This window comes from Heptranchias perlo, chromosome 9 (assembly GCF_035084215.1).
Source record: "Heptranchias perlo isolate sHepPer1 chromosome 9, sHepPer1.hap1, whole genome shotgun sequence".
Classification (NCBI taxonomy): Eukaryota; Metazoa; Chordata; class Chondrichthyes; order Hexanchiformes; family Hexanchidae; genus Heptranchias; species Heptranchias perlo.
Genome location: NC_090333.1, coordinates 48913114 through 48930437, shown reverse-complemented (window position 1 = coordinate 48930437; position 17324 = coordinate 48913114). Strand labels below are relative to the sequence as shown.

At 41.6% G+C, this 17324-nt stretch overlaps 2 protein-coding genes across 7 annotated transcripts in view; one reads left to right on the top strand and one right to left on the bottom strand.

Moving 5' to 3' along the window:
* The window catches only part of dnai4 (dynein axonemal intermediate chain 4), a 116433-nt gene extending 101006 nt beyond the window's left edge, over nucleotides 1-15427 (bottom strand). For 3 of the 6 annotated variants that reach the window (XM_067990370.1, XM_067990369.1, XM_067990373.1), the window contains exons 1-3: nucleotides 15187-15423; nucleotides 8953-9136; nucleotides 6695-6876 (exon numbers count right to left, since the gene is read on the bottom strand). In XM_067990370.1, coding sequence (XP_067846471.1) covers nucleotides 6695-6876; nucleotides 8953-9136; nucleotides 15187-15212 — 392 coding nt within the window. In that variant the 5' untranslated portion in view covers nucleotides 15213-15423. Of the gene's footprint in view, nucleotides 1-6694; nucleotides 6877-8952; nucleotides 9137-15186 lie in introns of all 6 variants that reach the window. The other 3 variants (XM_067990374.1, XM_067990368.1, XM_067990372.1) reach the window with 3 other exon arrangements.
* A 210-nt stretch (nucleotides 15428-15637) lies between these two features.
* LOC137325364 (mesoderm induction early response protein 1-like) overlaps nucleotides 15638-17324 on the top strand; it is a 48681-nt gene continuing 46994 nt past the window's right edge. The window contains 3 exon segments of the mRNA XM_067990375.1: nucleotides 15638-15681; nucleotides 16505-16529; nucleotides 16973-17118. Coding sequence (XP_067846476.1) covers nucleotides 15673-15681; nucleotides 16505-16529; nucleotides 16973-17118 — 180 coding nt within the window. The 5' untranslated portion in view covers nucleotides 15638-15672.

Here is a 17324-nt window from a genome sequence, read left to right as displayed (position 1 = left end):
GCAAGAGAGTCAAAGGGACATGAGATTGCTTTGGCAGATAAGGCAAAGGAGAATCCAAAGAGCTTCTACAAATACATAAAGGGCAAAAGAGTAACTAGGGAGAGAGTAGGGCCTCTTAAGGATCAACAAGGTCATCTATGTGCAGAACCACAAGAGATGGGTGAGATCCTGAATGAATATTTCACATCGGTATTTACGGTTGAGAAAGGCATGGATGTTAGGAAACTTGGGGAAATAAATAGTGATGTCTTGAGGAGTGTACATATTACAGAGAGGGAGGTGCTGGAAGTCTTAACGCGCATCAAGGTAGATAAATCTCCGGGACCTGATGAAATGTATCCCAGGACGTTATGGGAGGTTAGGGAGGAAATTGCGGGTCCCCTAGCAGAGATATTTGAATCATCCACCGCTACAGGTGAGGTGCCTGAAGATTGGAGGGTAGCAAATGTTGTGCCTTTGTTTAAGAAGGGCGGCAGGGAAAAGCCTGGGAACTACAGACCGGTGAGCCTGACATCTGTAGTGGGTAAGTTGTTAGAGGGTATTCTGAGAGACAGGATCTACAGGCATTTGGAGAAGCAGGGACTGATTAGGAACAGTCAGCATGGTTTTGTGAGAGGAAAATCATGTCTCACGAATTTGATTGAGTTTTTTGAAGGGGTAACCAAGAAGATAGATGAGGGCTGTGCAGTAGACGTGGTCTACATGGACTTCAGCAAAGCCTTTGACAAGGTACCGCATGGTAGGTTGTTACATAAGGTTAAATCTCATGGGATCCAAGGTGAGGTAGCCAATTGGATACAAAATTGGCTTGACGACAGAAGACAGAGGGTGGTTGTAGAGGGTTGTTTTTCAAACTGGAGGCCTGTGACCAGCGGTGTGCCTCAGGGATCGGTGCTGGGTCCGCTGTTATTTGTTATTTATATTAATGATTTGGATGAGAATTTAGGAGGCATGGTTAGTAAGTTTGCAGATGACACCAAGATTGGTGGCATTGTGGACAGTGAAGAAGGTTATCTAGGATTGCAACGGGATCTTGATAAATTGGGCCAGTGGGCCGATGAATGGCAGATGGAGTTTAATTTAGATAAATGTGAGGTGATGCATTTTGGTCGATCGAATCGGGCCAGGACCTACTCCGTTAATGGTAGGGCGTTGGGGAGAGTTATAGAACAAAGAGATCTAGGAGTACAGGTTCATAGCTCCTTGAAAGTGGAGTCACAGGTGGATAGAGTGGTGAAGGAGGCATTCGGCATGCTTAGTTTCATTGGTCAGAACAATGAATACAGGAGTTGGGATGTCTTGTTGAAGTTGTACAAGACATTAGTAAGGCCACACTTGGAATACTGTGTACAGTTCTGGTCACCCTATTATAGAAAGGATATTATTAAACTAGAAAAAGTGCAGAAAAGATTTACTAGGATGCTACCGGGACTTGATGGTTTGACTTATAGGGAGAGGTTAGATAGACTGGGACTTTTTTCCCTGGAGAGTAGGAGGTAAAGGGGTGATCTTATAGAAGTCTATAAAATAATGAGGGGCATAGATAAGGTAGATAGTCAAAATCTTTTCCCAAAGGTAGGGGAGTCAATAACGAGGGGACATAGATTTAAGGTGAGAGGGGAGAGATACAAAAGGGTCCAGAGGGGCAATTTTTTCACTCAAAGGGTGGTGAGTCTCTGGAACGAGCTGCCAGAGGCAGTAGTAGAGGCGGGTACAATTTTGTCTTTTAAAAAGCATTTGGACAGTTACATGGGTAAGATGGGTATAGAGGGATATGGGCCAAGTGCAGGCAATTGGGACTAGCTTAGTGGTATAAACTGGGCGACATGGACATGTTGGGCCGAAGGGCCTGTTTCCATGTTGTAAACTTCTATGACTCTATGACTCTATGATATGGGGAAAGGGCGGGAAAGTGGAGTTGAGGTAAAAATCAGATCAGCCACGATCTCATTAAATGGTGGAGCAGGCTCGAGGGACCGAATGGCCTACTCCTGCTCCTATCTCTTATAGTCTTATGGTCTTATTGTGCATTTGTACTTTCAAAAGGCATTTGATAAAGTGCCACATAATAGGGGTGGTCAGCAAAATTGAAGCTCATGGAATAAAAGGGGCAGTGGCAGCATGGATAAGAAAGTGGCTCAGTGACAGGAAACAGAGAGTAATGGTGAACGGTTGTTATTCGGACTGGAGGAAGGTATACCGTGGTGTTCCCCAGGGGTCGGTACTAGGACCATTGCTTTTTTTGATATATAGGAAAAGACATACTTGCTCTCGAGGCAGTACAGAGAAGGTTCACTCGGTTAATCCCGGGGATGAGGGGGTGGACATATGAGGAGAGGTTGAGTAGACTGGGACTCTACTCATTGGAGTTCAGAAGAATGAGAGGCGATCTTATTGAAACATATAAGATTGTGAAGGGGCTTGATCGGGTGCATACGGTAAGGATGTTCCCAAGGATGGGTGAAACTAGAACTAGGGGGCATAATCTTAGAATAAGGGGCTGCTCTTTCAAAACTGAGATGAGGAGAAACTTCTTCACTCAGAGGGTGGTAGGTCTGTGGAATTTGCTGCCCCAGGAAGCTATGGAAGCTACATCATTAAATAAATTTAAAACAGAAATCGACAGTTTCCTAGAAGTAAAGGGAATTAGGGGTTACGGGGAGCGGGCAGGAAATTGGACATGAATTTTGATTTGAGGTTAGGATCAGATCAGCCATGATCTTATTGAATGGCGGAGCAGGCTCGAGGGGCCGATTGGCCTACTCCTGCTCCTATTTCTTATGTTTTTATATTAATGTCTTGGATTTGGTTGTACAGGGCACAATTTCAAAATTTGCAGATGACACAAAACTTGGAAGTGTAGTGAGTGGTGAGGAGGATAATAATAGACTTCCAGAGGATATAGACAGGATGGTGGAATGGGCGGACACATGGCAGATGAAATTTAATGCAGAGAAGTGTGAAGTGATACATTTTGGCAGGAAGAATGAGGCGAGGCAATATAAACTAAATGGTACAATTCTAAAGGGGATGCAGGACCAGAGACACCTGGGGGGTATATGTGCACAAATCTTTGAAGGTGGCAGGACAGGTTGAGAAAGTGTTTGAAAAAGCATATGGGATCCTGGGCTTTATAAATAAAGGCATAGAGTACAAAATCAAGGAAGTTATGTTGAACCTTTGTAAAACGTTGGTTCGGCCACAGCTGGAGTATTGTGTCCAATTCTGGGCATCGCACTTTAGGAAGGATGTGAAGGCATTAGAAATGGTGCAGAAAAGATTTACTAGAATGGTACCAAGAATGAGGGACTTCAGTTACGTGGATAGACTGGAAAAGCTGGGATTGTTCTCCTTAGAACAGAGAAGGTTAAGAGGAAATTTGATAGAAGTGCTCAAAATCATGAAGGGTTTAAATAAAGTAAATAAAGAGAAACTGTTCCCAATGGCCATAGGGTCAAGAACCAGAGGACACAGATTTAAGGTGATTGGCAAAAGAACCACAGGCGACACGAGGAAAAACTTTTTATGAGGCGAGTAGTTACAATCTAGAATACGCTGTCTGAAAGGGTGGTGGAAGCAGATTCAATTGCAGCTTTCAAAAAGGAATTGGATAAATATTTGAAGGGAAAATATTTGCAGGGCCACGGGGAAAGAGCGGGGGAAATGGGACTAACTGAATTGCTCTTACAAAGAGCTGGCACAAGCTCGATGGGCCGAATGGCCTCCTTCTGTGCTGTAACCATTCTATGTAGTACAAAGCAAGCGACTATGATTCTGGACTGTATTGCAGGGCTCCACCAGATTTATCCAAGCACCTAAAACAAGATTTCAGAATGCCTAAAGTCTGCTCTATCATACTTCTTGTACTAACAAGGGCCTCATTATATCAGCCTCCTTCACACTGCAGAATCCTTACTGGAATTATAAGCCCTAATCAACCATCCTGGTTTTGAGCCATGCTTGCTGGTATGGTAGTGTGTCGCATGGTGAAAGTGTCATGATAGCTTCCTGGGTAGTGTGCGTCAATGTGCAAGATAAGGTGATTGGCATTGCACATTTATCGAATGAAAGCCTTTCCTGTTCATGAAATTGTGGAGGTTGTCATGTGGGGCTTTTGAGTGCCACATGCAATCAATCAATCCTTTGGAACCCTGTCAATCTGTAAAAGCGGACAGTTCTCTTTCTTTGCTTCTCCGATTCCATTGGGAACGTTATGAATTGCGTGGCCCACCTGAAGCAAGGCTCAGTCACCTTCTTTATGCATAGTGAGCTGCTGCCCAATTAATGTGCCAAAGGTCACCAGATGTTGCCTAGAAGGACCTGGTAGCCAAAAAACATTCAAGATAGTGGTCACTTTGATTAGTGCAATGTTGTTCTCCTGGTGCAAGTGGGCTGTGGGGCTATCTCCCCAAAAGCCTCTGGGAAGAGTGCATCCTTCTGAGACAGTGACGTGCAGAGAAATCCAAGTAAGACTTTCTTGGAGTGTAAACCCTTTTGAGTTGGTTCCTGCGTGTAGGGAACAAACAACTTCTGTGATGCATCAGTCTAATTGCCTTTAATCCAGTTTTTTTCCATATCTTCATCCTCCTCTTCAAAATATAGGAATAGAGGGTTGCCCTTTGGGAAATCCATATTTCCAGTCCAACTGTAGTTTCTGCAGAGCTGACTAAACAGGGTAGTATAAGTCTTGATAGAAACTCCAAATGGCCTCCTCAATACAGTATCCGCCCCAGGGATATCACTGTGTTGCTCCTACTAGTACTTATATAGTGACGGTAATAAATAGGGTGATGTTTGGGACAGAAGTTGGATAAAATGGAGCAGGAGGGTTAGCCACACCCACTTCACCACGTTAAATATAGCAAGGAAAACTCGAGGTAGGCATTAAAGGGGAATAGTGCCATTTCTGGTGGAGAATTCTGAGGTTTTTAAACTGGTGGAGCAAAGGTAATAGCCATTACTGCCTGATTTTATGAAGTTATTACCCCAAAGCTGCCCAAAAACAGGTGGCAGATCAAAGGAAATCCAGCCCTGGATGTCACTGCTGAAGAATGAAATATTTCTTCACTTTTGCTAATCTACATTAGTGGCAAGCACTCATAAATCAGGTATAATACAGTTGGATTCAGAATAAAGCTCTCTCCATATAATCTTATCAAGCACATCCAAGTCAGCTACAGCACAGGTTGAGTATTGTAAAATAGCTCACTCTTCTGTGGCAGTAATGGCCTTAATTCCCACCTCATACAGGCAAAGTCTATAAAACAAAAGCAAAATACTGCAGATGCTGGCAATCTGAAATAAAAACAGAACAAAGGGGAAGGCCGTGTACCGACAGGGGATCCCCACCCCAAGCATCAGTCCACACCTACTGGTGCTTGGGGTGGGGATCTCCTATCGGTACACAACCAGCAGGGTGGACCACACCCTGGGGTCTACCTGCCTTTCTCTGCCACGTTCCAGGGCAACGGGAGCCTTTTCCTCTCTGCCAAATTTTCAATGCTTCCCTCCCCTCTTCTATTCTATTCTATTGTAACCATTTACAACTCCTCTGGACCGATCTTTTGTTTCTTTTCTTGTCCCATTACCACCCCCTTTTGCCTTGCACCAATCATCCCATTTGTCATTTAATTACTCCTGCCCTCCACCATATCACAGACCTTCCCCTTTGTTCTTTCCCACCCCCCCCTACTTTTCCCTGGCTCTGCACTTGCTTAAAAACTAACATTTTCTAGTTAACATTTCAGGTCATGGACCTGAAATGTTAACACTGTTTCTCTCTCCACTGAGTGTTTTCCAGCATTTTCTGATTTTAGTTTCCATCCTTGAGATCTTTTGGAGTAAGTCTGCCAATTTAGTGCCAAATTACGAGTAGTTCTGTACTATGCGGCCAAAGGCACTACGTACCAGTGGAGACCAGTCAATATTGTTTAGTTGAAACTCTTAAATCTAGTGCAATTTTACCCCAGTTCCAAATGGATGCAGGCCTACATTATAAAACTGATATTAATTTAGCATTTAGTGTCAATCAGAGGGGGTAATCTTGACTTTGCGATAGTGTGATTTCAACGGAAATGAAAATCGGGAGAGATGTATAACAGGCGGCTGAACCAATATCACCCGTTTTACACTATCGGCCAAAGTCAAAATTACACCCAGAGAGTCCATAATGATGCTAGAGTGAAAAAATGTCATAGCGAGTACACCAGTTGAGATGAAATGAATGAGGAAAGTGGATTGTAGGCAATACTCTCCATTTATAATGTACCAGATGTACTTCACAAGGAGGCAGTTGTGCTTAAACTCTCTGCTCCTGGGCCTCTAAAACAGTTACTAAGAGATACATTTACAGATATCACCTTTCATAGCATATTGGATCATGTTACAATTCAATAGAATAAACCACCTTTCATCCTAACCTCATAAGAGGACTCTGCTGCATTACTGTGATTTATTAAATCGCAGGAATGAGACTCATGGCAATGCGTGCCAAATTACTGGCAGTTTCTTGCTTCCTTGGAATAAGACAGCCCCAAAAAGCCCTTATAGCCAAAAGACAGAGGAAACTTATTTCATCAGTCAACACTGCATTCAAACCCAGGCTCCCAGAGATTAAAGGGTAGCGTGCTAACCCACCGCACAACCATGTTTAAAAATTCAACAAATGTGTATTAAGGCAAAATGAGAAAGTCACCTGGTAAAAGGTCCAGCAAAACTAGCGTTAGTAATCGTCTGGTACATCGTAGCAGTGAGGGCAAAGTCAGAAAATGATAAATCCTGAGAGGAGAAAATTTTACTTTGCTTGGCTTGTGGTAAAGAAGGATCTAAGAGAATAAGAGGGTGAGGAGTCACATCTTTCCCATTCTCGTCCAACACCTGGAAATGACAGACATACACCAGTATCATTTGAACATGATCAGTAATATACAGGTCATAACAGTAGTAAATCAACTAAAAATTCAGTAACATGGAGATCCAATGTAGGGCTCAACATTATTTCTTGTTTTTTTCCAATTTTCTCCCCTCCTCTCTTGAAGGTGCTGACTTCTCCTGGGGTACAGGTTCTAGCAACCCTCCAAATACCTCACCCACATGATCATTCATGTTGGCATGCGATTCAAACAATGGGGAAGAATGCATTGCAAATGAGCCCAATCCTATTTTTTTTAATGGTTTCCTTGTGGGCCAGGCAGAACCAGGTTATTTTATTTCAAATCATTCAACTATAATTTACAAACTTCCCAATTTTGTCCCCTTCCCTCTTTCCTGAGGTATTGATTCCTCCCAGAGATATGCTTCACTGGGCTTCTTGACAGTGAATATTGAGAAGCTATTTGACCATAAGGATCATCACAACCAAGTCTGATCTTGTTCTCACTTGACACCCACACATGCACTTCCAGAAGGTGGAACTGTGTCGATTTTTTTTCACCTGTCAAGTCCAGGTGCATTGTGGCCAATTACAGCACCCCTTTGAGATCATCTAACTCATCACAGATCAAAGATTGAAGTTGGCCCTCAGATAAATGAGGAAGGGTGGACGATTGAGCTTCCGGCCAGGGTGGACGATCGGGCCGGGGTGGCCGATTGGTGTCGGAGGGGAGGAAATGAAAAATCGTCCTGCGTTTTTTTAAACGTGGGATCAGAAGGTGCACTCCTGCTCCCCCACCCCGCTCCAAATTCAGATAAGTATGTGTCCTTCCTGCGGTTAGCGCACATGGTGCTGTGCGAGTTCAGCATGTGGCGAACAAAGTGCTGGGGCATTCAAAAATCATAATCGGGTCCTGCAAGACGTGCAGGACCTTAATTTAAATAAATTATTCTGGCCTTTAAATGCTGCCGGCGTGCGCTCCTATCACCAGTGCATCTACCTTATCCAATATGGCGGGTAGCACATTTCCAGTCGGAAGTATGTGTGCACTTACTGCCCGCCATATTGGGAGTTTATTGGCCTGTTGGCGCCCAAAAGATGGGTACTGCGCAGCCGAATTTCTAGGCCATCAACTCTACACCGCTGTTTACCTCAATGTGAGTCTAATCCCACTCATCTGCTCACTCGCCATACACTTTAAGCAACTATCTAATTTACCTTTAAAAGAATTTATTGACTCTGATACAAAAAATATTTTTTGACGAAGAATTCCATATCCTAACCACCCTCTGTAAAGTTTTTTTCTTACTTCTGCTTTAATTCTTTTTGCTATTATTTTAAATTTGTGTCATATCGTTACCACATCGTCAACCAGTGGAAACGACTATCACTATTTATCCCATCATAATCTTGAAGATCTCTATCAAGTCCCTCCTTAACCATCTCAACTCCAGCGAAAAAAGCTCTAACTTTTCAAGTCTCTCTTTATAACTGTAACCCCCTCAACCGTGGCCACAACCTAGTGGATCCACGCTGAACTCTTCCATTCTCAATCACCATTTCATGCTTCCTGGATAGACTTAAGATGATTTTTTTTTAACTTTCCACATTTTGGGTGTTCCCAGCCATATATTATCTCAGGCAGCGAGGGTGGAACACAGGAACACAGGAATAGAAATAAGGTATTGAGCCCCTCGAGCCTGTTCAGCCATTCTATTAGATCATGGCTGATCTGTACTTCAACTCCATTTATCCGCCATTTCTTCATTTCTCTTGATACCCTTACCTAACAAAACTCTTATCAATCTCACTCTTGAAAATTTCAATTAAATGAATGAGTTTCCTCAGATCTTCATCAATACTGCTTTGAAACCAACAATGTGAAGTGCCCAAGACCAAATTTTTTCTCCTTTCCTATGAAGGTAGAGTGGGGAGGCGAGAAAGAAAATGCCCGGCATCCATGTGGTGCCTCCAATAATGGCACAATTGAGACTGACAAGGTGTTCATACGGAGAATTTTTAGCACAAATCCCAATGTTCACATTTTTAACAATTTGAGCTGTTCTTGCATAAAACTGTACCTGTATAGTGTGTTTTCCTCCAGCACTATAACCTTTCTCCAAGACCTTATCTCCTTGCACATTTACCCTTTGGCGACTAGATGATCCCATAAAACTCCGAGAGCTTCTGTGGCTGTGTCTACTATAGTTCCCCATGCTGGTATAAGTAGGAAATTTCTTTATGCTTCCTCCTATTTTGGATGACCTACAATTTCAAGTCAACAGAAGGTATTAAAGATTCAAACAAATTGCAGTGTTATGGTACCAATATATACTTTATGAAAAATCACTTAAGCCAAGTTACTTGAATGTGTGATACACTTCTTGTGTGATACTCTTAATTTGTCATTTGTTCCCACCTCTATCACCAGAGTGACAGTACTACATCCTAATGTATATAGCTCAAAATACTTTCTCCAGATGCAACTCAACTTTGGCAGGGCAAAATCTAGAATTGTACCACTGGCTGTTTTTCATAGTGCAAAAATGTCATACAGTACACATTATCCTTCAGTGACAACATTTCAAGGTGACTTCTCCGCAATGTTCCCAGGAATAAACAGCAACAGAGTGTTATGGGGTTTGTATCTGCTGCATTGGAGGACTCTAACCCCATAGAATCTTCTGCAGTAAGGTCTATTTACATATTTATAGCAAGTTCCTGGCATTGCATATGCCTGTCATTAGGAGCACGTTATTTGGGGAGCAGAATATCCAGGGCTGCTGCAGGATTTTAAAGGCCTAGGGCTGCAGTCGAATGGGGAGAGCATTTCTGGAGGAAGAAGTTTCAGCACTATCAGAAAAACGGAGCAGAGTCTTAGCAGAGCACCATGCCGTTGATGGAAGTGCGGCAGAGGAGGGTGGCTCTGGCATTCAAAGACACCAATTACAGAGTGCATAAGAGAAGGTGATGCTGTATGTCAATGCTGTTTTAACCATGGCAGCAATTGAGGAAAATGTTCAGAGACCGTAGCAGATCAGCCAAGGTACAAGTACCCACATTAACTTTATACTAAGAGTTGAGCAAAGAATACATGCCACAAAGTGTTTTCCCTCCCTCACACTTTCTTACAGTCCACTGAATGCTTACAATGCTTTCCCGGCCTGTATTAGGAAACACTTTGTGACAGCAAAGTATTTTTCCACACTCACATCCTTAAAGGGCTATACTCCAAAAATCCTTTCATCTGAATCTTGATGCATGGTCCATGTACCTGTGATCATGATGCACTGCAAGATAGCCACTTGAGTCTCACTATATGTGCTACTGATGCTTCTAAACTTTCAATTCTGCTTGCAGGCCAAAACATTGCATAGCAGAAGAAAGCAGCAGACTGAAAAGGGGCCAGGTACATTAGTACATCAGTGTATTTAAAGATGCCACCTGGCAGAGCACTGGGCTAGAGAACATAGGAGTAGTGAAGTGTGAAGTTGGAGGGTATGACATATAGCTATTACTGAGACATGGCTGCAGGATGGTCAGGATTGGGAACTAAATATACCAGGTTATAAGGTCTACAGGAGGGATAGGGAAAATGGAAGAGGGGGAGGAGTAGCCTTAGTGATTAGAGATGAAATCACTTCAATGATAAAGAAGGATATAATAAGGGGTAAGCAGCCAACAGAGACCTTATGGGTTGAATTGAGAAATAGGAAAAGATCTAAGACTATAGTGGGAGTTGTGTATAGGACACCTGGCAGCAGCTCTGAAGTGCTAGATTGTATAAATGCAGAGATTAGACACGCGTGTAACAAAGGCATAGTGGTCTTAATGGGGGACTTTAACCTTCACATAGATTGGGAAAAGCAGACTAGCAACTGTCAGATAGGTAGTGAATTTCTTGAGTGTGTCCGGGATAGTTTTCTACAGCAGTATGTCCTAGAGGCAACAAGGGGGCAAGCCATACTAGATTTAGTAATGAGTAATGAACCAGATTTAGTTAACAGCTTAACTGTGTGTGAACATCTATGCAATAGCGATCATAACATGATCGAGTTCAAGGTAGTGTTTGAAAGGGAAAAAAGTGAATCAGCTGCTAAGATTCTAGACTTGGGTAAGTTCGACTTCAATGGGATGAGACAGAGACTGTCCACAGTAAACTGGGCAAATCTGTTAATGGGTAAAACGACTGATGATCAGTGGGAAATGTTTAAAGAAACATTTACCGTGATACAGAATCGGTTTATACCCCTGAGGGGCAAGAACTCTACTTGCCAAAAAAAACAGCCATGGACAACTAAAGAGGTAAGGGACAGTATAAGACATAAGGAAAGGGCACACAAAAAGGCAAAAAATGGCACATATCCTGGTGAATGGGAAAGATACAAAGATCAACAAAGGGTCACAAAACAGATAGTAAGAGCTACAAAAAGAGTGTATGAAAAGAAACTTGCAAGGGATGTCAAAACCAATATGAAGAACTTTTATAGTTATATTAGGAAAAAGAGAGTGGTCAGGAGCAGTGTTGGCCCCTTAAAAACTGAAAGTGGGAATATTGTCATTGACAATGGGGAAATGGCGGACATGTTGAATAATTACTTTGCGTCAGTATTTACAGTAGAAAAAGAGGATAGCATGCCGGAAATCCCAAGAAAACTAATATTGAATCGAGGATAGGGACTCAATAAAATTAACATAAGTAAAACAACAGTAATGAAGAAAATAATAGCACTAAAAAGGTGACAAATCCCCAGGACCAGATGGTTTCCATCCCAGGGTTTTAAAGGAAGTAGGTGAGCACATTGCAGATGCCCTAACTATAATCTTTCAAAGTTCTCTAGATTCAGGAACTGTCCCTCCAGATTGGAAAATTGCACATGTCACTCTGCTTTTTAAGAAAGGAGAGAGAGGGAAACCAGGGAATTATAGACCAGTTAGCCTAACATCTGTTATGGGGAAAATGCTGGAGTCTATAATTAAGGATAAGGTGACTGAACACCTCGAGAATTTTCAGTTAATCAGAGAGAGCCAGCATGGATTTGTGAAAGGTAGGTCATGCCTGATAAACCTGACTGAATTTTTTGAAAAGGTGACTAAAGTAGTGGACGGGGGAATGTCAATGGATGTTATTTATATGGACTTCCAGAAGGCATTTGATAAAGTCCCACATAAGAGACTGTTAGCTAAGATAGAAGCCCATGGAATCGAGGGAAAAGTACGGACTTGGTTAGGAAGTTGGCTGAGCGAAAGGCGACAGAGAGTAGGGCTAATGGGTAGGTACTCACATTGGCAGGATGTGACTAGTGGAGTCCTGCAGGGATCTGTCTTGGGGCCTCAATTATTCACAATATTTATTAACGACTTAGATGAAGGCATAGAAAGTCTCATATCTAAGTTTGCCGATGACACAAAGATTGGTGGCATTGTAAGCAGTGTAGATGAAAACATAAAATTGCAAAGCGAAATTGATAGATTAGGTGAATGGGCAAAACTGTGGCAAATGGAATTCAATGTGAGGCAAATGTGAGGTCATCCACTTTGGATCAAAAAAGGATAGAACAGGGTACTTTCTAAATGGTAAAAAGTTATAAACAGTGGATGTCCAAAGGGACTTAGGGGTTCAGGTACATAGATCATTGAGGTGTCATGAACAGGTGCAGAAATATAGGGTGGAGTACTGTGAGCAGTTCTGGGCACCGCACCTTCGGAAGGACATATTGGCCTTGGAGGGAGTGCAGCGTAGGCTTACTAGAATGATACCCGGACTTCATGGGTTAAGTTACGAGGAGAGATTACACAAATTGGGGTTGTATTCTCTAGAGTTTAGAAGGTTTAGGGGTGATCCGACCGAAGTTTATAAGATATTAAGGGGAACAGATAGGGTGGATAGAGAGAAACTATTTCCGCTGGTTGGGGATTCTAAGAGTAGGGGGCACAGTCTAAAAATTAGAGCCAGACCTTTCAGGAGTGAGATTAGAAAACATTTCTACACACAAAGGGTGGTAGAAGTTTGGAACTCTCTTCCGCAAATGGCAATTGATACTAGCTCAATTGTTAAATTTAAATCTGAGATAGATAGCTTTTTGGCAACCAAAGGTATAAAGAGATATGGGCCAAAGGCAGGTATATGGAGTTAGATCACAGATCAGCCGTGATCTTATCAAATGGCGGAGCAGGCACGAGGGGCTGAATGGCCTATTCCTGTTCCTATGTTCCTATAAATGCAAGTTATTATTATGTTAGCAGAGAAAATAAAATCCTCTTGTTCCTTGCAAAAATACTGGGTGGAACTTTCATCTTCGGCGTGGGTGTATAACGAACAGCCAATCCACTACAGCCTGTTTTACGCCCCTGCTGCAGTCCAAAATTCCGTCCATTGTTTCTTAGAAAAAGGGAGGCACACATGAGACAGGAATCTCCAAAGGGGAGTTCAGCAAAAAAAATTGGGAATCTCTGCTTTAAAGGATTCAATGGATACAATACAACCACTCCCTATGGCAAAGCATTCCATCAATCCGACGTGTAAAAAATATTTTCCGAAACTCTCTCCTCACTCTCGTAGTAATGATGACCCTTCATCACTGACTCACTAACTAGAAGAAATAGTCTTTCTTTATTCATCCATCAAAATCCTTCATTAAATCTTCTCTTAACCGTCTCTGCTCCAGTGGAAATGGTTCTTGTCTCACAAGTCTCTCCACATAACTTTAATTTCCCGTCCCTGGCAATATCTTCGTGAACTTATACTTGAAGCTCTCATGGATTTAATGTATGGGGCCTTGGGGCACTCAAAGCTACACACACAACTCTAACTGTGATCTAACCAGTGTTTTGTATAAATTTATTATTACTTCTTTACACTTGTATTTAATGCCTATATTTATAAAAAGCAAAATGCTTTTGGCCTTTTTTATGGCTTCATCACCTTTCCAGGCAATTATGTATATGAACTCCTAATTATCTCTGTTCCTCCACACCCTTCAACATCTTTATATTGTGTATACTTCCATTCCTTGTTTTTTTTTCCCAAAATGTATTACTTCACACTTCTCCACATTAAATGGTATCTGCTACCAACTACCCATTCCATTATCTGTCTGTCACCCTGAAATCTTTTACAGCCCTTCTCATTATTTGCCAAATCTACTTTTGTGTTGTCAACAAATGTCATGATTATGTTCCTTGTACCCAAATCCAAATTAAGGAGGCTTTTCAAAGCCAAGAGAAAAGTAGAGAGGCAGATAGGTTTAGGGAGGCAGTTCCAGAGAATAGTATCAAAATAGCTAAGGTGCTACCACCATTGGTAGGGCAATGAGAAGATGGGATGCATAGAAGGACACTGTCTGATAACCATGAGATATGAAAGAAGAGGCAAGATTGGAGTGGGTTGCAAAGGCAGAGTGGGGCAAGGTCAGAGAGATTTCAAAATGAGGAAGGGGAGTTTAAATTTAATGTATTGTGTCGATTAGCAAGAACAGGGACAAGGGGCAAGCCGGACTTGGTGCAGCTGAATTTTGAACACGCTGGAGTTTATGGAGAGAGGAGGATGGGAGTTCAAAAAAGGAGGCTGTTGCATTGGTAGTACACTGCTAATTTATTTCCTTAGGAAAAAAGTAAAGCTACATATCACAACCAGTAAGTCACTTACAAGAGTGATTTTATGACACCATACAAAGCAGTTTAACTAAATGAGGCACTACACAACAAAGTTAGTCAAGCAATTTGACAAAACAATCACTTGTTTATGCCATCCACAAAATCTCACCTGTGCAGCATAAAACAAAACAATGATTTTTAAGTAACAGAATTCAAAAGTGACACTTGATGGGGAAATGTCAATATATATTCTGAAACCTTTGCACCCTTAATTATAAATATCAAAGCAACTCCTTCTTTTCCATATTAAAGGGATGGACGTGTCTAGTTATGCATCATCGCTCGTGCACCTGCTGGGACATCGGAGAGCATAAAGGGAAATGAGAAGCTGCACAAACGTTCAGAATCTTGCTAGCCTCGACGCTATGGAAGTCAACCCAGTGTCCCAGTGGTAGTTCCCCCAAGGTGGCTCAGAAAAATAAATTGCAGCCTAGGCCCATGAGCAGACCCACTTCTCGGCCTAGGATCACTAAGAACAAACCTCAATGAGTTGAAATGTAGATCTGGGACCCCGAACATGCACTGAATACCAGAGGGCTGCAGAGGCCTTTGGGACCGTCCTCAGGAGAGGAGGTTGGAAACAAAGCGCCGGGAGGAAATACGGCTCACTCTTTAATTTAGCACTTTATAAAACGTGCCACAAAATTAATAAAACTCACGTCATCGAGGGGTTGATTTTCTTCATTGTTATTTTTCCGACGATTCCAACAGGATGGCGGATTAACTGTTGGGTCTGGCGCGGCAGCTCTCACTCGGAGCCGCTTGGTCCGTTCCTAGGCGACAGTGCCGGTGTCAGGGCGGGGCGTTTACCGTTACCATAGTTACCACGCTCCTCCCACTTCCACCGCCCACACTTGCAAGAAACTTCGACTTGATTGGTCACTATTCAAACGAAACCAACTTATTCTTATTGTAACTTCCAGCTGGCATTTGAAAAATAGTTTTAACCAGCAGACTAAAAAAAAACATTTTCAAATAGTCGACAGAAGTAAACTGTGAACGGATGATATTACTTTACATGGAAAGGAGACAAGTTATATTCTCATCCAATCAGCGAATTCGTTACCTCGCGGGCTGGGGAGAGGCGGGCTCGGGAGTACATCCGGGTCAAGAAATGACCTCACTCTCCGACCCGAAATTAGAAAATGGCGGAGGTAAGGCGGACCCGTCAACAGACTTATCTCTTCAAAAAAAAATAAAAAGTTAATTTTAAAATCTTATTTTTAATATTTATTTTCAAACTTTATCGTCATTAATCTCTGAATTCAAATCAAGTGGTTTTTAAAAAGGAAAATATACAATTTTAAAGAGGAGACATTCAAGTAATAAACTTTTTGTGCGTTTTTCCTTTGGGTTAAATATTATTAAGTTGTGGAAATATTATTGGGCGCTGTGCCGGAGCCAGGCTTCGCGGCGCGCTTTTTCCCCCATGTTGAAGTTCCTTTCATATCCGCTAGGCCTTATTTAGGGTAATTTTTTTTTCCTCACAGAATTCTCTTCTTTCCTAAAAAAAAATTAAAAGCTGTTTTTCCTAAAAGAATTTCCGATAAAAAAATTTTTCGGAATTTATCAAATTTACTTTGAAGTTTCAGTAATTTTTCTTAAGCTTCCGCTCCAGGTCTGATGAGAAAGTCCGCCTGTTAGTGTCTCCAGCTTCGTATAAAACAAACTTTTCTAGTAACCCCCCCCCCCCCCCCACCATTCCCAACTGTGACATTGCAGTCAGGCGTCTAACTTTTTCCTTTGTATATTTATCATCGCTTCCAAACATCATTTTGAGAGGGGGAGAGGTTGTGAATACAAGTAAAATATTAGTGTGAAAACAATTTCACCTTTAAGGAGGTTTTACCGTGTTTTTTTGTAGCTCTTAAAAGATCAATTAAGTCCTTTGATGTGAAAAATTTGCATTTGTTTTTGAAATGTTTTCACTAGAAAATTTATTTTGGATCTTTAAAAAAGTTTTTTTTAAATTTACAGCCTTCCGTTGGAAGCTCGAGCCCAGGTACAGTAAATGTAAACTTTCCTTAAGGTCTGTATTTATAGTAAAACTTCCAGTTGCATTGCGATGTGTTGTGGAAATAGGTAGTGTTGGAAGCTGCACAGATCTTCAAGCACATTAATGTAAATAACAATGGGAGATTCTGTGTAAATCTAAAGCTGCAGACTTCAAAAAGCAGATTTTTTTTTGCTTTTGAAATGTAATCTGATGGTGAATTCTCTATCGCAAATTCTGTCAGTTAATTGTGCTGGCAGAGTTGTGTAGTTGTTATGCCTTGTAGAACCAAATCAATGTTGGAATGCAAAACCATAAAATTTGTATTAAATAATATTGTAAAAGCAGAGTCTTGTATCAAAGGCAGTATGTAATTGTTGAGATATTAAAAAATTACATTATGTGCTCTTTCTTTACCCCCCCCCCCCGCAAAAAAAAAATGCCTTCTATAGGGGGTTCAGCAGGCTCAGAGGACCATGATTTTGATCCATCAGCTGATATGCTGGTGCATGATTTTGATGATGAACGCACACTTGAGGAGGAGGAAATGATGGAAGGTGATAACAATTTCAGCTCAGAAATTGAGGATCTTGAAAGGGTAAGTGATAATTTTAGAATTTTTATTTAAAAACCAAATTAGATATGGTTTATGCTGCTAAATGCTCTAATTTTGTAAGAATGCAGATTTGATTATCTTTTTCCAGCATTCTTACCCTCTTAATGCTACATTTGTGAAAAATGGAAAAATTTTTTTTATAATAAGACAAGTGAAGATATACTTATACTTCGCTTACCACAGTATAC